The sequence below is a fragment of the Haliotis cracherodii genome, unplaced genomic scaffold (assembly GCF_022045235.1).
Source record: "Haliotis cracherodii isolate W230 unplaced genomic scaffold, xgHalCrac1.p SCAF_1, whole genome shotgun sequence".
NCBI lineage: Eukaryota > Metazoa > Mollusca > Gastropoda > Lepetellida > Haliotidae > Haliotis > Haliotis cracherodii.
Genome location: NW_027266264.1, coordinates 19,451,607 through 19,477,566, shown reverse-complemented (window position 1 = coordinate 19,477,566; position 25,960 = coordinate 19,451,607). Strand labels below are relative to the sequence as shown.

At 40.2% G+C, this 25,960-nt stretch overlaps 2 protein-coding genes across 13 annotated transcripts in view; one reads left to right on the top strand and one right to left on the bottom strand.

Moving 5' to 3' along the window:
- Nucleotides 1-25,960, bottom strand: part of LOC139474070 (kinesin-like protein KIF13A) — a 258,490-nt gene that overhangs the window by 111,782 nt on the left and 120,748 nt on the right. For 11 of the 12 annotated variants that reach the window (XM_071256931.1, XM_071256940.1, XM_071256970.1 and 8 more), the window contains 5 exons: nt 14,647-14,759; nt 12,854-12,965; nt 7,160-7,372; nt 4,999-5,109; nt 2,536-2,670 (listed from right to left, as the gene is read on the bottom strand). In XM_071256931.1, the coding sequence (XP_071113032.1) occupies nt 2,536-2,670; nt 4,999-5,109; nt 7,160-7,372; nt 12,854-12,965; nt 14,647-14,759 (684 nt within the window). Of the gene's footprint in view, nt 1-2,535; nt 2,671-4,998; nt 5,110-6,374; nt 6,380-7,159; nt 7,373-12,853; nt 12,966-14,646; nt 14,760-25,960 lie in introns of those variants that run through there. The other variant, XM_071257006.1, reaches the window with a different exon arrangement.
- Nucleotides 19,934-24,045, top strand: LOC139461379 (uncharacterized). Its single transcript, XM_071242988.1, has 2 exons — nt 19,934-20,938; nt 22,848-24,045. The coding sequence occupies exons 1-2, from the start codon at nt 20,536-20,538 to the stop codon at nt 23,834-23,836; spliced, it is 1,392 nt and encodes a 463-aa protein (XP_071099089.1). The 5' UTR covers nt 19,934-20,535; the 3' UTR covers nt 23,837-24,045.

Here is a 25,960-nt window from a genome sequence, read left to right as displayed (position 1 = left end):
GCATCTGTACTTTTTATGATTGAGATGACGATATTCTTTTTTTTTCACTTCTGATAATTACGAAATGATCAAAGTCCTCTGACTAAGTTCATCACGCAAGCCCAGGAAAGGCCAGCATGGAGAGAAAACAGAGTTTCACTTCATTTCTATAATTGGGTCCTCTTGGATGTTTTCAGCCGCTGATGCAGTGGCAAATATGTGTGCCTTGATATAAAAATCCTAAGTGGAATAAAAACTGGTCATTTTCACGTGATAACGCACACCTAATTATTATGACTTTATTAGGACATGGCAGTGTATTTCCCAGCATGTAATATAAGCTTACAGAAGACATGAGAGGATCCAATCACTGCAGGATGGGATTAAACAGGCCGCAATACAGAGCAATACCTCCGCAGCAGCCATGCAATGTAACAGTTGTAGGGTAAATATTTGAAGGTTAAATGTCAACATGAGGAATATTCAGTTCAAACCATCTGCTCTCAAGGATGGAATCAACATATTGTTCATACCTTGTTAGATTGTTTAATATGGTTTAAAGCCATGGTTCTCAGAACCTTATCTTTCACCAATGCAGGAGTTGGCATTATGAATAATTAATTACATCACTGATGATATCATTATTTGATATGCCCTGCACACATAACACGTCTTGTGAACTTTTCATCATGGTACGAAAAAGAATTTATTTCACGGCATCTTGAAAAAAGACAACCAAACATTGCTGGATGTGAAATAAGTACAGAGGAATATAATTTTGGAAAACATTCTTCCTTCTTCAGAAAATGTATTCCCAAGAAACAAATTCCATTCTGAATTTATATCCTGCCAACGAATCCCCAGAAACCATTACTTTCAAAAACAGAGAGATAAACATCATTTCAAAGCCAAATAAAAAAAATAGATAAAACGGACAGGACATTAATTTTTTCTGCCCCAACAACATCCAGCAAAGTAGGTCATGGTGGGGATGGAGTACTTTCTGACATGACATTGAAATGGGCCTTTCTTCAGGGGTGACCGTCTATCATGGAGAAGTGCTCACTCCATGGAGAGTTGCGCTAGTCTGGTGTTAGGCTTACCATCCGTCACGGTGACAAAAACCTTCTGTTGAAGTCAGGGCTCTTTGAAGATTACATGTGTGTACAGCTTTACAGGGAGCCCCAGACCCACGTCTCGACAACGGAACATGCACATTGATATCATCCATGAAGAGAACAGAAATAGTGCCATAGTCTTGATAAAATGTCATTTTTACATTTGCAGGAAAATTTTGAATTGTAATAGAAAGAAAACATCTGCTTCCTCATTACTTTATCATTAAAACAATTTCACTGCCTCACTAAGACAGCAATCTGGCCTCATTATGAAAATAACCATATGGAGCAGAGTGAGTGAGTAGTGTTTTGCTCCGCTTTTAGCAATATTCCAGAAACATAACCGCAGGGGGCACCAGAAAGGGACTTCACACATTGTACCCATGTCGGGAATCAAACCAGGGACTTCAGTGTGATGAGCGAATGCTTTAACCACTAGACTACCACACTGCCCCCATATGGAGCAGATATGGATCCTTGATGCTATAAGGTACAAGGATCTTCAACATACTAGATTCAGCTGGATCATCTTGTTGTGCAATAGGAATACTTGGATCATGTTGCAATCCATGTGGTTTCCTTTGCAAACCACTTGGATCTTGATGCAAACCACTTGGAACCTGTTGCAAACCATGTGCATCCTGTTGTAATCCACTTGGATACTGTGGCAATACATGTGGATCCTGTTGCAAACCATTTGGATCACTTGGATCCCGTTGCAAACCACTCGGATAATGTTGCACAACATATAGATCCTGTTGCCTAACATTTCGTTCCTGTTGTAAACCATGTGGATCCTGTCACAAAACACTTGGATCCTCTGGATCCTGTTGCAAACCACTGAAACAGTCTGTGTTCCCCCAAGTAATGCAACACCACATAACCTATCACCAACTTCAACTGTAAGTGTAAATAAACAAATATTGAGTATGCCTTACACTTGATGCTGTCTTTCTCAACATAACAAGGGCTTCTCACCCAAATACAACACTAAAATTGCATCCGACTTCCTGATTTCCTTGTGATGCCAACAATTAATACCATCACTGCCTGCACTGTGCCTCCTGTCTGACTTCCATCCCATGAAGGGCTGCTGATCTGATTACACAATCTTGTGACTTCTACTGCACTATTCTCAGGGAGACAAAATCCAATCTTGTTCATGTCTGGGACAACACAAACATGATCTACAGATGTTTCCACCACTTTCAGACAACACAAACAATTTGAAACAACCTTGATGCTGAAATCAACTGGTGACATAAAGAAATGCATTATGTGATCATGTACATAGGGCATAACCCTAAATATTGAATGTACTTGACTCTGAAGGAAATCAAAATATTCCATAGACAGAGATGCCATACTCTGCTGCTGCCTGTCATTGAGTGACATCAATTGAAGAAGATGGAAGCAGAAAGTAACAGCAAGCGCCTACCTTGAGGTAATAGACAAGCAGCTCATTGAGGGACGGGTCAGCATTAAGGTTGACAAGGAATGCCCCTTCATGTTCCACCTTGATGCCAGACGTCTCAACAGAGATGCCCATTTGTTCCAGTGCCTTGTGGCGTTCCTGTAGAGCAGAGACAGCAGTATTGCCAAACAAATTCTAGCAAACCAACGACTTTACAAAATCTGCATATAAAACCCCAAAGTATCATATTCTGTATCTACCCACCTGGTGTATACATGTTCTGTATCTACCCACCTAGTATATACGTTATGTATCTACCCACCTAGTACATACGTCATGTACCTACCCACCTAGTACATATGTTGTCTTTGTTCTGTATCTACCCACCTGATGTATACATGCTCTGTATCTATCAATCTGATGTGTACATGTTCTGTATCTACCCTTCTGATGAGACATGTTCTGTATCTACCCACCTGGTGTATACATGTTCTGTATCTACCCTCCTGATGAGACATGTTCTGTATCTACCCACCTGATGAGACATGTTCTGTATCTACCCACCTGATGTGTGTTTGTTCTGTATCTACCCACCTGATGTACACATGCTCTGTATCTATTAATCTGATGTGTACATGTTCTGTATCTACCCACTTGATGAGACATGTTCTGTATCTACCCACCTGATGTACACATGCTCTGTATCTATCAATCTGATGTGTACATGTTCTGTATCTACCCACTTGATGAGACATGTTCTGTATCTACCCACCTGGTGTATACATGTTTGTATCTACCCTCCTGGTGTGTATATGTTCTGTATCTACCCACCTGATGTGTGTATACAGTATCTACCCACCTGATGTGACATTTCTGTATCTACCCACCTGATGTGCACATGCTCTGTATCTATCAATCTGATGTGTGTGTGTTCTGTATCTACCCACCTGATGTATACATGTTTTGTATCTACCCACCTGGTGTGTATATGTTCTGTATCTACCCACCTGGTGTACACATGTTCTGTATCTACCAATCATATATATATGTTATCTATCTACCCCTCTCGTATATATGTTATGTATCTTCCCGCATAGTACATATGTTCTGTATCTACCCACCTAGTAAAAATGTTATGTATCTACCCACCTAGTACATATGTTCTGTATCTACCCACCTGGTACATATGTTCTGTATCTACCCACCTGGTACATATGTTCTGTATCTACCCACCTAGTACATATGTTCTGTATCTTCCCACCTAGTACATATGTTCTGTATCTACCCACCTAGTACATACGATATGTATCTACCCCTCTCGTATATATGGTCTGTATCTACCCCTCTCGTATATATGTTCTGTATCTACCCACCTAGTACATATGTTCTGTATCTACCCCTCTCGTATATGTTATGTATCTTCCCACCTATTACATATGTTCTGTATCTACCCACCTAGTACATATGTTCTGTATCTACCCACCTAGTACATATGTTCTGTATCTTCCCACATAGTACATATGTTCTGTATCTACCCACCTAGTACATATGTTCTGTATCTACCCACCTAGTACATATGTTCTGTATCTACCCCTCTCGTATATATGTTCTGTATATTCCCACCTAGTACATATGTTCTGTATCTACCCACCTAGTACATATGTTCTGTATCTACCCCTCGTATATATGTTATGTATCTTCCCACATAGTACATATGTTCTGTATCTACCCACCTAGTACATATGTTCTGTATCTACCCCTCATATATATGTTATGTATCTTCCCACATAGTACATATGTTCTGTATCTACCCACCTAGTACAAATGTTCTGTATCTACCCACATAGTACATATGTTATGTATCTTCCCACCTAGTACATATGTTCTGTATCTACCCACCTAGTACATATGTTCTGTATCTACCCACCTAGTACATATGTTCTGCATCTACCCCTCTCGTATATATGTTATGTATCTTCCCACCTAGTACAAATGTTATGTATCTACCCGCCTGGTACATATGTTCTGTATCTTCCCACCTAGTACACATGTTCTGTATCTACCCACCTAGTACATATGTAATGTATCTACCCACCTGGTGTATATGTTATGTATCTACCCACATAGTACATACGTTCTGTATCTACCCACCTAGTACATATGTTCTGTATATTCCCACCTAGTACACATGTTCTGTATCTACCCACCTAGTACATATGTAATGTATCTACCCACCTAGTACATATGTAATGTATCTACCCACCTGGTGTATACGTTATGTATCTACCCACCTAGTACATACGTTCTGTATCTACCCACCTGGTACATACGTTATGTATCTACCCACCTAGTACATACGTTATGTATCTACCCACCTGGTACATATGTTATGTATCTACCCACCTGGTACATATGTTCTGAATCTACCCACCTAGTACATATGTTCTGTATCTACCCATCTAGTACATATGTTATGTATCTACCCACCTGGTGTATACGTTCTGTTTCAGCCAGCTTCTCCTCCCATGTTTTGCTCATCTCCTTCATCAACTTCTCGGACTCCTCTAGACGATCCTTCAGGTCTGGGGCTCGCATGTTCTACAAGCATCCAATACAAGACAGTTATAGCATATAAACAGCCTGTTGTGATTGTGCGAGTGGCATATTGATCAACCTCCATACCCCCATACAAACAAATTCCCATAAAGATGCAAGAATACATCTCATATCTTCAACACAAGATGCTGAAATACATGCAACATAAGTCAGCCTCCACTCATGTTAACCCAGTTCCTCCATCAGCATAGCTGTCTGTGCGAAGTGAAGAGTGAGTGAGTCAGTGAGTTAGCCATATCCAGGTAACCAAGCGGCAAGAGCAACAATCCACATAGTTTGGGGTACAAAGACACAACCTGAGCATATATTCACTTACAATAGAGTATTCAAGGCATCATTAATCGTAACACTCATAAAACAGAGCGTGAACCTTCCTCCTCTTGAATAAACACCTGTGCATCAATTCCTTTGTCTCCGCATGCTTTAATTGTCTCGACTAATTCATTGTGCATCAATTATTTCATGTGCCTCATTGTGCATACTGCATGTGCCTTGACTTGCATTAATTATGTAACATGGAATATCTCACATGTGCCGTTCGACACTATGTCACCAATATCTCTCATACATAAATCAGTCCTGGGTCACTACATCTTCCCAAGGCAAGGGAGTTAACTGACTATAAAAGTTCAGTTTCCACCCTTGCCCAACTAGGCTGGTATTATGGAGTTACATTTTGGCTGGACTAACGAGTCTATGCATAGTCCAATCAAAAGCGTGCAACGAAATCGAAATCCGGTTCGTAAACTGTCGTGCAGATTTCCGTCAATTGCAGGATTTGCAAAGCATGTGCATCGCCAACTTGTTGTCAACAGATATTTTCCAAATCTGTTCATGTTTTTAATCAAGGTGCTCACGCATTGCCCGATGAAAGACCTGTTTTATCACAACATAGACCTTGATTATCGATCAGATCGTCTTGACTGGGCGCCACTGTTTTGTTTGAAGCAAATGCAAGTGATACGAGAGGTAGAATCTGATTGGTCTAAAGGAGAGGCTTAGAAGGGACATAACTCGTAATAGCCACTGGTGGCGCTACGATAGAGCCCAGGAATTCCAGCCAAGTTCGGCAAGGGTGGAAACTGGACTTTTAAAGTCAGTTAACTCTCTTGCCTTAGGAAGATGACTCTGTGACACAAAGTCGAAGTATTGAATCACATCCCCTGTGCCTCATTGTTGATTATCTCCCCTATGGATCACATCCCCTGTGCCTCATTGTGGATTATCTCCCCTATGGATCACATCACCTGTGCCTCATTGTTGATTATCTCCCCTATGGATCACATCCCCTGTGCCTCATTGTGGATTATCTCCCCTATAGATCACATCACCTGTGCCTCATTGTTGATTATCTCCCCTATAGATCACATCCCCTGTGCCTCATTGTTGATTATCTCCCCTATGGATCACATCCCCTGTGCCTCATTGTGGATTATCTCCCCTATGGATCACATCCCCTGTGCCTCATTGTGGATTATCTCCCCTATAGATCACATCCCCTGTGCCTCATTGTTGATTATCTCCCCTATAGATCACATCCCCTGTGCCTCATTGTTGATTATCTCCCCTATGGATCACATCCCCTGTGCCTCATTGTTGATTATCTCCCCTATGGATCACATCCCCTGTGCCTCATTGTGGATTATCTCCCCTACAGATCACATCACCTGTGCCTCATTGTTGATTATCTCCCCTATAGATCACATCACCTGTGCCTCATTGTTGATTATCTCCCCTATGGATCACATCCCCTGTGCCTCATTGTTGATTATCTCCCCTATGGATCACATCCCCTGTGCCTCATTGTGGATTATCTCCCCTATAGATCACATCACCTGTGCCTCATTGTTGATTATCACCCTTATACATAAACTCAGTTTGTTCCACATTGTGGATAGCCTAGTGGTTAAAGTGGTCGCTCATCCAGTCGAAGAACCGGGGTCGATTCCCGACTTGGATATTGCTGGAATACTGCTGAAAGCGGTGTAAAACCGTACTCAGTGTGGATAATCTCCCACGTGCATGAACTCACCTGTGCCTCATTGAGCTGCTTCACTAATGTCTCGACCTCCTCACGAAGTTCTCGGATAATTCGTGCATTTGGATCCTCATTGATGACAGCATGGTTGACAATCCTCTTGGCACGGTCGGCGTAGCGCAGCGTGGACAACGTTTCTTCGTAGTTGTCTGCAGCTGGACTGATGGTTGCCACCATCACAGTCTTGGAGTTGCCTCCCAGGTTGTCCTGAAAATAGGAAACAGAAAACTCTCAGTTGTATTGCTGCTGTATGGTTTAGACTGACAGTGTATTCCTGCCAACCGGTTTAGACTGGCAGTGTATTCCTGCCAACTAGTTTAGACTGGCAGTGTATTCCTGCCAACTGGTTTAGACTGGCAGTGTATTCCTGCCAACGGGTTCAGATGAACATTGTGTTGCTACCAACGAATTTGGACTGACAGTGTATTCCTGCCAACTTGTTTAGACTGGCAGTGTATTCCTGCCAACTAGTTTAGACTGGCAGTGTATTCCTGCCAACTTGTTTTGACTGGCAGCGTATTCCTGCCAACTGGTTTACACTGGCAGCGTATTCCTGCCAACTGGTTTAGACTGGCAACGTATTCCTGCCAACTGGTTTAGACTGGCAGTGTATTCCTGCCAACGGGTTCAGATGAACATTGTGTTGCTACCAACGAATTTGGACTGACAGTGTATTCCAGCCAACTGGTTTGGATGCACAGTGCGTTGCTACCAACTAATTTGGACTGACAGTGTATTCCTGCCAACTGCTTACATTACCTATAAAAGACCATAATCTTTTGCAGGCAAAACTTTGCTTTCAAATAAGTTACCCCAAAGCAGCAAAGTACTAAATATATATATTGTACCCCTTGAATGTAGAATATTATTCTCTTTACCAAAATAGAATCAGCATGCCAATTATCCCCACATCCCTTTAAACCACCGTAAGCACATTGTCAGCATGCCTTAATATCTTCATGGAAAACTAAGTGAGCATGTTCTCAAGCAAATCTATTACACATCTTCAGAATATTATATATCCCTTTAAGAAACTCATTGACTAGCTTTGCCAAAAGCGCATATTATTATATAAAATTCTCTGTACAAATAAAAGAGGTCGCATTTGGTAAGTGTCAAAATCTGCTTATACTCTTGACAAAAAAGGAATATATCACCAGATATTCATTCCATGTCAGTTTCCATTAGGCTGAGATCGTAAGCCTACACTATACAGATCCTATATCAGGATGTACATTTTAGAATTTGTTTTTTCCTTTCCTATCCCTAACGCAATGACAATGACAAATGATATTATAAAAACACTACATCTTTTTATGATTCAGATGTTTTTGCCGTGCAAGAAAATCATTATACTGACTAGTTGCGTGGAATTACATTTATTGTCATGAATAATCATTTGCCTCAAGATGTTAATCTTGTTAACTTGACATGCTGGACATCCTGAAAAACATGTACAGTAAAATAGATAAAGATTTTTTCCAAACCTTTCTGAGAAAACAAATGTATCAGTATGTCTTGAAACATTGCTCCCAGGGTCAGTCCCATGTCGACTGTGCTTGCTGGTCAGCTCGATTTTGTTTGAATCTCATAAATAGTAATCCCAATGTATCACTTGTGAAACTAATTTAAATCTAAGCTTCACATTAAAAATTTGTTTTCTATTATTTTCTAGAGCAAATTATAATAAAAAATACAGTGCCACATCACTGTAGTCCCTCTGGATATGTAGTAAACAGTTTCTTAAATGTCAATAATGGCAGATATTTAAAAAAAAGAGTTGTTGTCAACATTGATATTCAAATATTTTCTACATAACTACTGAGGACAAAAAACAAAAATACAAGTGATTTGAAAGAAATATGATGTCATCATAAGGAGAAACATACAGGCAAATAGCATGGGTTGCTGAATACCTATTCTAACCTGGATCTTCATGGCTATGTTCTGTTTTGAATAGAAATGGCAGAGCAATAGCCACAAATAGATTTTTCCAAATGGCTGCTTTGTCGGCCATATTGAAAATCAGATTTGAACCTCTTGAACAAATTGGCGCAACATCATTGGTGGGAACAAACATGTGACATTTCAGCTTCATTGGTCCAGTGGTTTCTCAGGAAATGATGCTTACAGTGCAAGGTAATGCATCCTGAGAGAATTTAAAAGTATGGTCAAAGTGGAAAGATGAAATAAAGATTGAAATTGAGAAAAACGGAACATATGTGTTGAACTTCAAATGTACCAAATTTCAGTCATTTCTGAAAAAATAACCCAAGAAAAACATAGCTGGGTAATGGCCATAAACTGTTTTTTCAACATGGATGACTGACGGCCATATTGAAAATCAGACTTGGACCTCTTGAACAAATCCTAGGTGTCATCAGCATTTGACATTTCTGCTTTACTGGCCCATTGCTTTCTGAAGTGAAGATGTTTACTAGGGACGATGCATGATTGACTACAGACAGTAGAGAATGGCACTGAACAACAATCTGCTCCCACCCATCCCCAACCAGAATATCACATGGTCTGTTCTGGGGCTGGGACGAGTCCAAATTTACTACCAGGGTACCTCCCCCACCCACCCCGGTCTCCACTGTAGGTCTCAGGAGAAGTCTCAAAATGTCCGATTGGGAACATTTTTAAGCATAGCCCTGGCAAAACGTATTTAGATACATGTATTAAACAATCTGGTCATGCATACACTGAAGTTAAATTAAGTTATATCTTTATTCAGCCATATGAAAAATCAGAAGGAATGGGAGCATAGTCAGAAAAAAATGTGAACATTAGTGACTTGTAGTGTAACCATAGAGTTCCAGATACTTTTTGTCATTAAACAATATATCACATGACTAAACGGTCCGGTTTAACCCAACTCAAACAAAAAAGAAGAGTTGAAAAATTGGACAAATTAAAGTCAAGGAGTCCTTGTTATAAGCTTAATGTTAAGAAAAAACATGTCTTAGGTGGGCACAAGAAACACTATCACAAACAAATTCATTAAATTAAAATATTAATAAAGAAGAAAACCTTTAAAATTTCCCCTACACTTGAGCAAACAATCAGTGTTAACTGACATGTCAAAGATTTTGAAAACTCAATTTCCTCTCTATAGGACAAGATGGTGTATGTACTAAGAGATCTGCTGGATTTTCTCTAAGCATGATACCTCCTTCATGGATAGAGTATCGACTCAGTGTATCTGGCTTCCACCATTTGTGGAAGAAAGACAGAATCTGATTGTCACTCATCATGATAGAGTCTAGACAGCCTCAGAATCAAATCAACAACGTCTCCATGGACACTCTTTTAAAGACCTATCATTATTTAGATTAACGTTCTCATCTTTAACAAAATTTGTCTGTATCCCAGCACAGAATCCTCAAACAGATGCCTGCTACCTAATAAATTGCCCATAGGGATAAAGGTGACACTTAAAAAGGATTTTAATCAACAATAATCGTAGGGTAAATAGAGTTGTCTCCCTTACACTTTGAGCCAAGTCATTTCATTGTCTGGATGTTAGATTAAGTGCTTTGAGTGAAGAACACAGACTGACAAACTGCATTGGTAGATTATAATGCCTGTAATTTATCAAGAAATTGAATAATGTTATTTGAGTGCAGCAATTACTTAATGCAGTTTCATGTCACATTATAATATCATATTTGACAAGTGTATATATAGAGAATATATATATAGAGAGCGAGGACACAGAGAGAGAGAGAGAGAGAGAGAGAGAGAGAGAGACAGAGAGATGAAGAGAGAGAGAGACACACACAGAGAGAGGACAGAGAGAGAGAGGGGATCCGAGGATGCTACTGAAATCAAATACTGATTACAATAGTGCAGCAATTTCACCGAACGTTCCATTTTCACCAAATTATATAGCGTGGGAGTTATGATGGCCCAGCAAATTTCTAACAAGTCAGTCTAGCCACCTGCATCTGAACTATTTGTGGAACAAAATTCAAATAATGCATTCCATCCATCAAAGTCAAAGACAATGGGTGATACGAATGATGGCCAGTAAAGAGGCTTACTGTGTCAGATACATGATCACATCTTAAAATATTACATGTCCGACATGGATAGAATTTTGTTAAGTCTAATATGGTGTATCTTCCTGTAATGATCGAGGCTTAATCTACAGATCGGGAAGTAGTTCCATGAGATAACAACCCTGATGTAAGTATTCTTGTGAACTCCCATCTCAAGTTAATCTCAAATAATGTTTCATGTTACATGAACAATTGCCACTAATATGCTTTTAGCAATATTCCAGCAATATCACGGCGGGGACACCAAAAATGGGCTTCACACATTGTACCCATGTTGGGAATCGAACCCGGGTCTTCGGCATGACGAGCGAACCCGACCGCCCCTGTGCTGTAAGGATTTAGCTTCACACTTGGTAAATAAGCAAGGCAAATATAGCCTGTTTGTTTCACCATTTGTGAACATTGTCGTACAACTGTAGCCAACTAAAATTTGCTGTCTGCTGTAAAGGTATGGAACCTACACCTAATAAGTATACCACATGACGTGCTACTCTATGTAACATCCTATACTAAATTGAATAAAAAATATTTAAAATTATTTTGAAAAAAAAAGAGTTTCATGTTGATTAGTAATCACAGCAATATTTGTTACATAGAACCATGCTATTCTGACAGGCCAGATTTTCTGCTGCCCGATGTTGTTGGAAGGCAGAGAGAGCGATGGATCCATCAGCTGCCATTACAGCCAGGTGCACCTTGACGCCTCACGCTGAGACTCTTTATCTAGGCTAATATTTCTCTGTCATCTCACTTTCTTTAGGATATTTTTGACAAGCTGTTTCCTGTACACGTATTCCCTGTAATCATGATACAGGAGCTCTTCAAGAGCATGTCAAACATTTCCGTTGAAATATCATAACAAAAACAGCTATGATTATGTCACGATAATGTTGGTGCAGTCGATTTTGAACCAGGAATTCACTGTACTTGTTCATGTTGATGTGATATTAATTTCCAAGATTATTGCACTTATATAGCAATGTGCATGCACTAGACCACGGAGGCGGCCGTGAGAGAGTATGATGAGCCTAGTGAGGGCACCAGAGTACTGAGTGAGTGAGTGAGTGAGTGAGTGAGGTTTTACACCGCTTTTAGCAATATTCCAGCAATATCACGGCGGGGGACACCACAAATGGGCTTCACAAAATGAACCCATGTCGGGAATCAAACCTGGGACTTCGGCATGACAAGGACCACTTTAACACCTTGGCTACCCGACCGCCCCCCTGAGTACTGAGAACATCATGATGTGGGCAACTGGTTCAACACTGAAAGAATATCTATTGGATTTGGGCAGATATAAGGGAACACAATCTTTTTTTAAAAAATGTATGTATGTCCCAAAAAATTAGGAAAACAGGTTGTTTTCCAACATCAAGCTTAAAACTGCTCTCCAAGAAATTGTTTTGGTCCTACACTATACATGGTAGTAGACAAACTTGTGGTTGACATAATGAGTAACATCCCAAGCCATTGGGTAAGACCACAAGCAATCATCCGAGTCTTACAACTTCACTGAAATTATTCTCTGTATTTATTGACAATATGCAATTCATGTGTGAAACCTGACCACTTGTTCTTGTTTAGTAGCATCACATAACAAAGATGGCCATGTGCTTCTTACCTTCAGAAGCCATGTCAGGACCGAGTCCCGGTATGGGACAAACTTGTTCTTGTTCTTCCCGGCCGCTGCGTCTGCTAACGCTGAGATGACAAGGCCAAGAGTGGTCAGAGACCTGGAAGGAACATCAACACAGCCTTAGAAAGTAGTGCTACCAGCCAGACTGGGGCTAGTAAAAACTTCTTAGGGCAAGAGCAAGACTCATCTAATTTTGTGGGTAGTTCAATTTCAGTTATGGTACATGAGCAAAATCAGAAATTCATTTTAACATTTTCTAATATGAAAGAAATAAAGGGCTAATTAATGTTCAGTAGAGAATATATATTACTGTTTGGACGTAATAAGCACTCAGGGCGCTCTCAAACTTAGAAAAAGTGGGCTCTTATTAGAATATTATTTTGCTGAAAAAAAACAGAGTTGAAAGATAAATTTCGTGGTTTATGCTGACAGCCTGAAATGTTCATGTACGACAGATATATCCAGTATTTAATTGCCCATAATTAAGGGTGCATATAGCACACGAGTGCTTATTATACGCGAAAAAATAAGTCTTGTGTACATTGATCAATTGGAAGGGGTGCCAATTGGGATTGTTCAATAGCCAATATATTAGCAAATATCTCCGTGGGTGCTCATTAGAGCGGGGCGCTTATTACGTCTAATACGGTATGCTTGTGACTACTAGATCACCTGACAATTGAAGGAATAGTGTAATAGCTGCTTAGTGAGCTCCATACACACTGCAGCGTTCCCCCAGACGCGACATGAGTGTCATGGCTGAAATGTCTTTAATGACGCATCATACCTCCCCGCAAACACACATATAACAAGGTACATGCACTACAGATAAATGAATATCAAGATAAATATGATGGGCAATTCTTTCAATTCATATGGATGGTTATATTCCCCTTGTTCATCACATTACTGTAAGTGTTTGGCACATGTGATTAGTTTACAGAAGCTCTTATCACTAATCTCCAAAACATGTAATGTTTAAATTCAAGAACAAAAGTGCCCATGTTTTCATCTCTTATCAAATGGTTCGCTAAGTATGGCGATATTGATCTGAACAAAACATGCCATGCCTGCAAGCACCACTGGTATAGACTAGAAGGTATTTTATGAGAGCTTCAAACAACTGATGTCAAGAGCGGTAGGAGAAATACACCTGATAAATACATAACACTGATAAATGGTTAGTTGATTAGTTTTACTGACAAGTCAAGTACTTATGACACCTACCTTTGTCCTAACACATACAGTCAGTCCTTGTCCCAACACCTACATCAGTCCTTGTCCCAACACCTACATCTAGTCCGACACCTACATCAGTCCTTGTCCCAACACCTACATCTAGTCCGACACCTATATCAGTCCTTGTCCCGACACCTACATCTAGTCCGACACCTACATCAGTCCTTGTCCCGACACCTACATCAAGTCCGACACCTACATCAGTCCTTGTCCCAACACCTACATCTAGTCCGACACCTATATCAGTCCTTGTCCCGACACCTACATCTAGTTCGACACCTACATCAGTCCTTGTCCCAACACCTACATCTAGTCCGACACCTACATCAGTCCTTGTCCCAACACCTACATCAGTCCTTGTCCCAACACCTACATCTAGTCCGACACCTATATCAGTCCTTGTCCCGACACCTACATCTAGTTCGACACCTACATCAGTCCTTGTCCCGACACCTACATCAGTCCTTGTCCCAACACCTAGGTCCAGTCCGACACCTACGTCAGTCTGACACCTATATCCCAGGGACAAATGGACTTACTTGTTGATATTGCTGCCCTCCTTGAGCCTCTCCCCGACTGCTCCTGTCTTCTGGGCCCGCTCGCTCCCTGCCAGATCCACCAGGGACAACTTGCTGACCTTCTCCCCAGACACCTGGAAACAAGTGTTATTGTCAGATTGGCAGCTCAAACTCACAGTCTTGCTTCCACATGAAGCAGTCTTTATTTGTTTGTTTGTTGTTTATGCTGCACTCAGCAATATTCCAGCTGTTCCAACCAAGTCTGGACCATACAATCAAGTGACTGACATCAGTCAACGCAGTTGGGATATGAGGACATGCATCAACCAAGTCAGCGATCGCGGGGAAGGGGTGACACACATACACTTCTCCCCCTGACAATACTGATAATCTCTGTTGTAATTCACTTTGAGACATTTAAGGTTGTTTTAACCACTAATGAGCAAAATGTACAACCATGTTTATGATCAGACAAAACTATTTCCAATAAGAAGAGAATTAACAGGAGAAATCTTTTAACTTGCCTTTATGCCTGACACTTAAACAACTGTGGATATCTGTCATTATGTCCTTTATTGCATTGAATACCGTACATAACAGCAGATAACCAACCTCAATTAAAATAACACAATATCAGAACATATAGATATATTTTCCCCGATCATTTCATCAAAATTCTTTTCCGTTAAATTATTGGGTATGTTTTAACAAAATCACCGGTAGATTGGGTGACCTGTGTATACAGCTGATTACTATTTCCGGCTTAGTTCACGAGAAAATACACACGATAATCTTTATCCTTGCATATAATACAATGCCTAGCGTAACAAGAAATACGATCGAAATGGTAAATCCTCATGTCTAGTGATGTTTAATCGCAAATTTTCCATTTTCATTGACAAAGTTTGTTATAGCATTGTTCATTCAAATGAAGCGATACGATGTAGTTAATTTACCAACAGAAAAAGGGTTTGATGAAAGTATAACCCATACGTAAGCCAAATCCTTTCTATGGAATCTTTTTTCTTGTCCTCAAAATTCGGCTTATCTACAGTCACATATGGTACATATCAGGTATTGAGAGATCCTTTCCAAATAAAACTCTATCAAATCTACACAACAGTGCTAAATCCATGTATGTATTTTCATTCATGTTCAATTTGAACACTCGGCTCAGTCAACATCTAGCAATCAACACTGAACTTTGCAGACCTATTTGCTCACCTTTCGTAAAGAAATGTCACAAACTACTTTACCCACGCAGGTAAAAGACAACAGCTAATTGGTGAAACAAATATGTCCCAAACACCCCCCTCCCATCCCTACCCCCCTGACAACACACACACACACACACACACACACACCCCCCACCCCAATCCTTTCAAACAACCTACTCCCTCATGTAAACCCCTCCTCTGAGGAAAACTGACATATATGTCCGAGACTCCCCAGACTGAGTGTCTATGGGTGGGGTATAACAGGCTTATATTACATACAGCCTCACTTCCAAGCATCAACTAAGTGTCACTGCTTACAAGCCAGCTTTCACTCTCAAAAACTCAAAAATCTTAATTTCACTAAACTCTTGTAGGAAAAAAACATACTATGGAGAAGTAATATAAAACTTGTCATATCGTCAAGTATGCAATATAAAATAAAAAAAATTCATCAAGCAAATGATGAGTTCTAATTTTTCTTTCCCTAAGGACAATGCCTCTGATGAGTTAAATCTATAGCCCTGTTTTGACAAAATGGTTTTGTTTCCAAACCACATGACATACATCTCAAACATCTTATTCCAGAACAATATAAGTAAATCATATCAGCACAATGTGCAAAGCATCAGTGGCAAATGTCATCTGATACAGAATGTTTATGATTGCACTATCGGTTGGTTAATACCCTGTGACTGTATGGAGCACCGGCAGTGCTGGCCCCAGAAGGGGAATCCCCGCCGCCATGGCTGCTGCCTCCACACTGAGGCAGTCTGTGTTTGGGGGAATGACTCACAGAGTCTGGCACTGGCAAGATAAGGCCGCTTCCACCAGTGCCACATATATAGCCAAGTGGGACACACTACTCTGTGTGGTCTGCAGTAACTGAGGCAATATTGCCTACACTCATGTAAGTTGCAACATTATTTCCGATTCATTAAAGTAAAACTGTTTCCTCTGTTGGATAACAGATTTATATCAATGTGTTATGTATTAAATGCATGTGCATGTTCAGAGACTGTGGGAACTGTATTAAATTGTTTCTCATTCACTATGTGAAAACTGCTACCTCTGTTGGATCAAACAGATTTATATCAATGTGTTATGTGCAAAATGCAAGCACATATGTACAAGTTCTTAAGACTGTGTGAACTGTAAGTTGCAACATTGTTTCTGATTCATTATGCGGAATATATGTTGTTTAATGCCGCACTCAGCAATGTTCCAGCTATATGACGGCAGTCTGTAAATAATCGAATCTGGACCAGACAATCCAGTAATTGACATTAGAGCATCAATCCATCAAATTGGTATACGATGACATGCATTAACCAAGTCAGCGAGTCTGACCACCCGATCCCGTTAGTCGCCTCTTACGACAAGCATAGTCGCCTTTTATGGCAAGCATGGGTTGCTGAAGACCTATCCTACCCCGGATCTTCACGGGTCTTCAGACACCACGTGAACTGGTTCGCCCACAGTTGTCTTCCCCCCTCAGACCTGCACCAGACCAGTGTCTGGGAGACAGCTATATTACATTAACATCAGTATGCCAGGAGAAAACCAATAATCTCAGTCATAAGTCACCCACTCATGAAAAAACAGTGATAAGGCCAATGACTTGTCAGTCCTAAATCCAATCTGAAGACTTTGACCTGCCATATAACATAACCGACACCATACAGTCAACGGTTTCTGTAGACTTTACCAATATTACTCGATGTTGGCAAATACTGTTCGGCATGCTTGTAGTGGGTTAAACATGTTGAAGATTGTTTGTGACTATGAAGTATGTAATGGACTTGTAACAAATGTGTTGCATGTTGTGCATTATATCATTGTTTGTTCAGCAGCCTGACTGCATGATACACATTAACTTAATATTTGTTTATTTGTTTGTTGTTTAACGCTGCACTCAGCAATATTCCAGCTTCATGACTGTAAATAATCGAGTCTGCACCAGACAATCCAGTGATTGACATCATGAGCATCGATCTACGCAATTGGGATACAAAGACATGCATTAACCAAGGCAGTGAGCCTGACCACCTAATCCCTTTAGTCACCATACAGCAACCATGGGTCTCTGAAGACCTATTCTAACCCCAGATCTTCATGGGTCACTCTGTAGTATTGTGGGTTATCATCAATATATTCTGCGAAAGATGTGAATTCTTCCTACACATCATTCTTCAGAAGTAAACCATTATCATTCACTTATTCTTCATACATGATTATTTGTTTCTTGAGTTAGTGAGTGGTTGGTTTGGGTGAGAGGGATTGAAACCCAGCAGTAGAAACTAACATTTTTAATCCACTAGTCCTTATAATGGTAACATATAGCAAAACCAATAAAAATGGTCTACTTGTCCATATGATACCTTAACCTTTGGGTTTGGCAAGTCCCATCAAACCACATCAAGAAAACATACCCATATTGCCAAGCCCTTTCATGATAATGATAACATATAGCCAAACCTTTAAAAATGGCAAATGTCTATGTGTCCATATGATACCTTAACTACTGGGCAGTTTGGCAAGGACTATAGAACTAGTGCCAATTTCTAACACAGGAAACCTTCCTTACACTCCTCAGATAAACTCCTCAGAGTGAGTAAGTGAGTGAGTCGGGTTTTATGCCACTTTCAGCAATATTCCATCAATATCCTGGTGGGGACAGAAGAAACAGGCTCTACACATTATACCCTTGAGGGATTTGAACTCCAGCATGACAAGCTAACGCTTCAACCACTAGGCTACCCACCACCTGACGTGCTTCTTGTAAACATGACAAAACTCTTTCGTGAAAAAATGTCTCTAAGTAGAACCACAAGGTAACTTTATTTCATCCTATTCATTCAAACATGATTCTACTTTTCGGTTAGATCTTTAGTTCGTATTAAAAGTAAAAGATTGGTTTATATTCCACCGAACCACACCAGGATATAATACCTATATTGCCAAGCCCTTTCAGACAATTACTCCAGCACCCAAAGCAGTCAATGAAGAACAAAAGAAATGTGTTGACCAGCCAGGTAGTACATCCTCATTAACACACATTAGTTGCCCATACCGTGCCCTGGGGGTGGAGACTCAGGCAGAGCAGTCACACCTGTCAGTCACTCCATCTCAATCACCCGCTGCACCCCCAGGAGACATGAGTGTGGACGCAGCGAGCCAGCATTGTCTTCGCCTCCCCATCCGTCATCAGTTATGGCACTGTCTCATCTGTCTTCAAGATGTGTTTGCACATTTCATAATTCATGTTTCATTCACATGGCCAACTTTCATTGTACATGCTCATAACTCATAATAAAGTTAAAATACTGTCATATTCAACTTTATAACTTTATTGGCCATTGTTGCACAGAAAATTAAGAGTTCAAAATCTATTTGATCAGAATAAAAAATTCTGTTAAAGTGAAAAATATCCCATTAGGTAAATCAAGTATCAACAACTAAATTTCTGATCTGGAAGTAATGTTAGTCGAGAAAGTTCACCAACAGCTGAACAAAAGTTAAGTTTCCAACGAATAATGATTTATTAATACATGTAATTTATTCCATTAAAGGGGATGGGGACCAAAAATAAATGTGCATTCTGTGTGTTAAACTTTAAGATCTAAGAAAGTAGTAAAAAAACATTGCACACATGGCAAGATATTAAATTAACTTTTGAAGAATATATATAAAAGCCTGAAATTACTTTTTTGTTTTATTCCCACTAACATAGATTGTAAAACATAACTCCAAGAAATATAACAAGTCTGGCATAAAATGAAAACCTATACAGATACCATGTTCCTTAGGAGTTAAGTTATCTTCCATCAATGTCAAGATAGTACATATACATAAAAGTAATTGAATCCCCGTCTAGATCTATCAAATCCTTTTTGAAAGATACAGCCATAAATGTCATCATCAAAAACACTCGCATACATTCTGTGTGCTGGGGGAAAAAAACTTTTCAACTTTTCAGACTGAAACCAACAAAATATGGGAAAAACATGTTGTATTAATCAGTGAAGTTTCTGTTTCAGAAGTGTGTTCAATACATCCAGGACAGCTTCATTTGCATCTGAGACAATTAACTTTCCCACTGGCTGACCTGTACAGATGATGATGATGAAGATAATAAATTCATACAAGACAATGACAGTTTGAGTAAGACTGATGCTTCTCCCAGTGCCCTGGGGGCCCCTCCGTGATGATGACGTGTGCATGGGTAGTGCCAATCATAGGCTTCACGTTACAGCATACATCACCGCAATGGGTGTCACTGACAAGAAACGTGACACGCTAAACTGCATTGTCACAGATGTCAATAAGCGTTTGACTCGGCAGGTGAGAAAATGGTGACTTCCATATTGTCTTGAAGTTGTGTCGCTAACGATCTTGATGCACAGACAGTGACAGATTTATGCATTGTGGTGTACGAGTTGGCTTAACTACTTATAGGTCATAAGGGGTCAGTGTTGGGATCAATCATCAGTTTCTTGTGCACTTGTGGACAGACTACTGTTCTGTGTGGTTCTTTAGACAGAAGTTATTGGAATATTATCGACATCCTCTCAGACGACACACTTGCAATTGGACTTATAGGAACAGATTTTGAACAGTTCACTGTGTCATATTACTATCCAGTATACGGGCCAGCCTGTTGGACTTACTGAACAGATTCTGTACACCAGCTACCATGCGCCGACACCAGGTGTTGTGGATGTTTCATATGTGTGTGACAGTGTGTCTTGTATTCCTGATTCCTACACTCTGTCATTCAGCCACTACAAGTGGTACAAATGTAGGATTGAATTCAGGGACAAGCAAGCATTCAAAGGATAACCCCGAACAACTGGACATTGTTCCCAGCTTGTCAGGTGTTCCCGGAAACCCAGCAGAGGGAACAAGGAAACCGTCACAAGGGGGAGACGACGTCCCCTCTCACGATGCCCTTCTGCAGGGAGGAGACGTTACAACAAGGAAACACAGGTCCAGAATCATGTCCCCCATGAGAGGGGAGGAGCAGATGAAGACAGACATCCATCCTCGTCCTGTACGCTCACCTCAACAGGGAACAGATCCCCTACCCACACTTCCTGGTAAATATAACCACAGTCATGCTCTCGTATCACAACCAATAAGCTGAATTTGTAAAAGGGTATTTCTTCATACAAAAATTCAGAAAAATTCTTCTGCTTTATACTACAGTAAACAATAGTCATAACAAACTCAAAAGGACCAATAATCTTTGTTTGTAATCACTGTAGTTCGTTATTAACACATATACAACAGCATAGATACAACAAATGTCCAGGAGTGAAAAATTAGTTCGTTATATCGGTAAGTTTGTTATAAGCGTATACATTATAAACATGCATAGTTTACTGTATTTTGAAAAGACCTTAAATCCTCTGGTAATCAACTGATTATCTTATAAATAAATAAATTAGCCCTATGATTGATGTATTTAAGGACATACTGAAGTCTTGGGCATCAGACCTTTCAGCATCAAACAACTCCTAGGAACTGATTGTCAGTGACTCAAGTGAAAATCACTCATTTGTTTCACTGGGGTTCATAAGGGGTTCCAGGTTTCAAAATTATCAATGTACTGAACACAAATTTCAGTTTGAGATATGGAAAATTAAATATAATGAAGAGTCTTGGGAAAAGAAATGGTTTGCTTAATCATATGCTATGCAGCTCCTTGAAAACTAAAGCCTGCACCTACAACTATGTATGATGTAATATCATGATTTCAAGAAAGTAAAACCAAAGGTCAATCTATTTAAGACATAATAAAGTGACACAAAAACTCTCTTTCATGGATATAAAATGTGCAGAGAGTGACCTCTGGCTTTGATAGCCATGAAACTGTTTCACATGGTTGCATTCATTGAAGCCATGAAACTGTTTCCATTGCTTGGATTCACTGAAGCCATGAAACTGTTTCCATTGCTTGGATTCATTGAAGCCATGAAACTGTTTCACATGCTTGGATTCATTGAAGCCATGAAACTGTTTCACATGCTTGGATTCATTGAAGCCATGAAACTGTTTCCATTGCTTGGATTCACTGAAGCCATGAAACTGTTTCCATTGCTTGGATTCATTGAAGCCATGAAACTGTTTCACATGTTTGGATTCATTGAAGCCGTGAAACTGTTTCACATGCTTGCATTCATTGAAGCCATGAAACTATTTCACATGCTTGCATTCATTGAAGCCATGAAACTGTTTCTTTTGCCTACATTCATGTCCTATGCTGCCAAGTGTCCCAGTGTTGATGTGAGTGTAGGTCACACCATGCTGATCACACACAAGGGGCACCTGTCAGTGCTTCCTCTGCCTCCTTCATCCATCCAGCTCTAGCTGTATTGGAACAGGGATTACAGGCAGTTTACCAGGTGTCATCATCAAACAGGAACACTTGGCCACAAGTCCTCACACCTAGTCTCCAGGCAGACAACTGTATGTTAGAATATAGAAGTCAAAACCCTTCACATGTCTGGCCTAGAGAATAGCCATGACAGAATAGCCAAGGCCATGACAAGAATTCCTTTTATTCTTCTGTTTCACAACAAATGTTATGTTTCTTTACCAATAAAAGTTAGTGGCAGTGAGACTGAAAACCTAATGACGCACAGATACTTAGTCAAGCATTAGACACTGGCTCTTGTCCCACAGTCTAAACACCATCAAGAATGGGTAAGATATCCTTAGGATGGTAGACAAAGCCAAAACTAAGATGATTTTCTTAAATACATCAATAGAAGACCTATTGACAAAGGTAAATCACCCATGTGTTAGTTGTCTGTCATAACATAAACTTGTGGCATTTTTTCTATAGGGTGTATGATCAATAAACTTTTCATAAGAATTTTTCATAATGGTTATGAATTCAACAAAATTACAACAAAAGTAATAGATACTGAATCATAAAAACTTTTCAAATGTGTTCGCAGCAAAATAAAGTACCAGCTTTAACCTTCAAATGTTCTCTTGCAGAATCAAAAATACAGAATAAACCAGTGGACCAACAGTTGGGGTATTACGGTGAAATCATCCCAACAGTGACCATTGACCAACGTGGCACTGAATATGAGAGTCCAGCTGAACAGAAAGATGACGAGCTGGAGGAAAAATTAGACATGCTCCGTCTACGCTATGGCTACATGAACTCAGTGCTGCCTGAAGACATGTCCATGTACCCCGACGTCATGAACTACACAGAGCCTGCAGAGGAGGCGGAGGAGGCGGAGGAGGCCGGGGGAGAGGAACAGGAAGAGCAGGGCGAGTATGAAGCTGATGAATACCTGATGTCGGCATCGGTCAACATAAGTCAGTTTGGTGACCATGGCAACGAATACGAGGCTGATGAGGGCCTACAGCCTAGTGGTTCAGAACTCAGTCCTTACAAAGTGCACAACATGTCCAGCATGGCATCTGATGTGTATGACCCTTATTATAATTACGGCTATCAATACAGACCAAAGAAGGACAACCCGGCCCAGGTGATTCAGGCTACTCCAGTCATCAGTGATGCCCAGATGACAGAATCAGCTTCAGCTGGTCCCAATGGGACAACCGGAATGCAAGCCAAGATCACTGATGTCAAAACCATCACACAGAAAAAGAAATTAGCAGATTTCGGGGGAATGTCCGTCAGTGCCACATTTGGCATCGTGGTTGGGACAATCATCGGGTTCTGGTTGGTCATGGGACCTCTGGTCTGCCTTCTGATGAAGGTACGAGACCACCACAAGGAGAAGCAGAAGCGGTTCATGCTGGCTCCCCGCCATGGCAAGGACAAGTCCGACAACGGCATCATGGAAGCAATGATCATGACTGAGCTGGGCAAGTTGTCTTTACAATCAAAGAAAAAGTACACTGCAGTTCGGAACCCAACAAAAACACCAGACAGGCAATCGCTTACCGATGACAGAGAACTTGACACATTTCATGATGCGTGCGATACTCCAGCCTTGTTACCATAGACACGTCAAAGTTCCGTTGCAACGACAGCAGTGTTGTCACAGAAACAAGACTTGCATTCAAAGACTACTGCAACTATCAACTATGTGACAGACATGAATAATCCCTTATTTCTGAGGCCAGTGTTCATCTGAAGAATTGATGAAATTTTGCATAGTGCTTAAACCATGCTGTTGCTTCATTGTTATCATTATCAAGTGAAACGGTCAAAGTTTCCTCCCCTATCATGCTGTATTCTGATATAATGTCATACTGTATCAATTCCTTCATGATATGAAATAAATCATTTTAAAAACTTTAATTCTGAAAAATATTTTTCTTGGCTTGACAAATCAGATTTTGTTCTAAAAAACCGGGGCAAGCTTGTCCAAGTTCATACCTAAGTTCAAGGTGTAAACTGTATGATCAACAGGATGAGAAGGCTGGAGCTGTTTGTAAAAGACCACCTTATCATAGGAACCCAGCTCTTAATTCTTACAAACACAAATACTTGTAAACCTAAAGGTGTTCAAAACACACATTGATTTATTTGACTTTGAACACAAGGACAAGAGAATGCCTGGCTTCACGTCACACAGGTCAGGTCAAGTCTTTTAACATGTGGTTGTGAGATAGGTGTTGAGCTTGATAATCCCATTAAGCTCAATAAAGGAAACAAATCCTACTGGTAACTATTCAACACAAACGTTGTTTGGTACGTGTTTGTCAAAAGGTCATTATTTAAGAAGAAAATATTTCCTTGTCACCGAATTAATTCCTTTAAATCAACATATCCTGCTTGGCTTGGCAGACAGGAAACATGACTTTCAAATGTGAATGTCGTGGTGACCCCAACACAATTTTTGGGGGGAGTCAATACCTGTAGCCCACACACTTGTGTGCAAGCCAGGTAACGAGACAGGTAACTCGTTACAGGTAGAACAAACAAGGTGTTGTATGTCAGAAGAGGTACCCTGTAGTCAACATGTCATCATCTGCCATGACAACACCTCACGGACAGCTGGTAAACTGTTTCAGCACAGGTGGACAAATGGGGTAATAATTGGAAGAGAAAGCTTCACTTTTAAACTTTAAGAAAATCCGAGCCAAGCAGCTCTCTAGTTCACCTGGTATGTAGTGTATCATGATAAACCTTTAGGGTTTGAAAGTCTATAACATATAAAGATCATTTGCACAGCTGTCTGCCTCTAGGCAAAGGTCATTCAACAAGAGGTGAAACTGTTCAAGACATGGGGGTAGTGAATGAGGGTTTCTACGCCACTTTCAGCAATATCCCAGCAATTCTATGACATGGGACACCACGCAAACCAATACAAGGCAGGTATTCAGCATGCCGACATTCTAGGGACTAGGCTCCGACACTTGGAAGTCTGTATTGACCACTAGAATACAGATCTGGGCAGCTCAGGGAGAAGTGTTGCTGTGACTGCGTCACACTGTGCATAGCCCACATACTGTGTATCCAAGGAAAATACCCAACAGCTCACTGGCTTAAAGGATCATCCAATTTCACAACAAACACCAACATTTTGTTGTAGAAACCCCCCCCTCCATAGTTTTGTATATCTTGCTTAAATTTGGAGATTTTTTTTTATCAAAATATTGAAATAATTCCACATGTCCCCTTTACATTCCAGTCTGTTAGTCCCCTGAACATGTGGCTGAATACTGCTGACATCAGCATTGTTTGATAATTGTGACAAACACCAACATTTTGTTGTGACCCCCCCCCCCCCCCTATTTTTGTATGTCTTGCTTAAATTTGGAGATTTTTTTTATTAAAATATTTAAATAGTTCCACATGTTCCCATTCCATTGCAGTCTGTTAGTCCCCTGAACCTGTGGCTGAATACTGCTGACATCAGTATTGTTTGATAATTGTGTTCTCAATAATATGCAAATGGATTGTAAAGTTGCCAATATCACTATCAAAATATATCGCTAATGAACATATTCACCTGTACATCAATATATTGTATTGCACATACCAAAGTAAATCACAGAAAAAAGTTTTTTTGTTAAAATATTTAAATAGTTCCACATGTCCCCCTCACATTCCAGTCTGTCCCCTGAACATATGGCTGGAATACTGTGGACATCAGCATAACCACCTCAGCTTTCCTCAA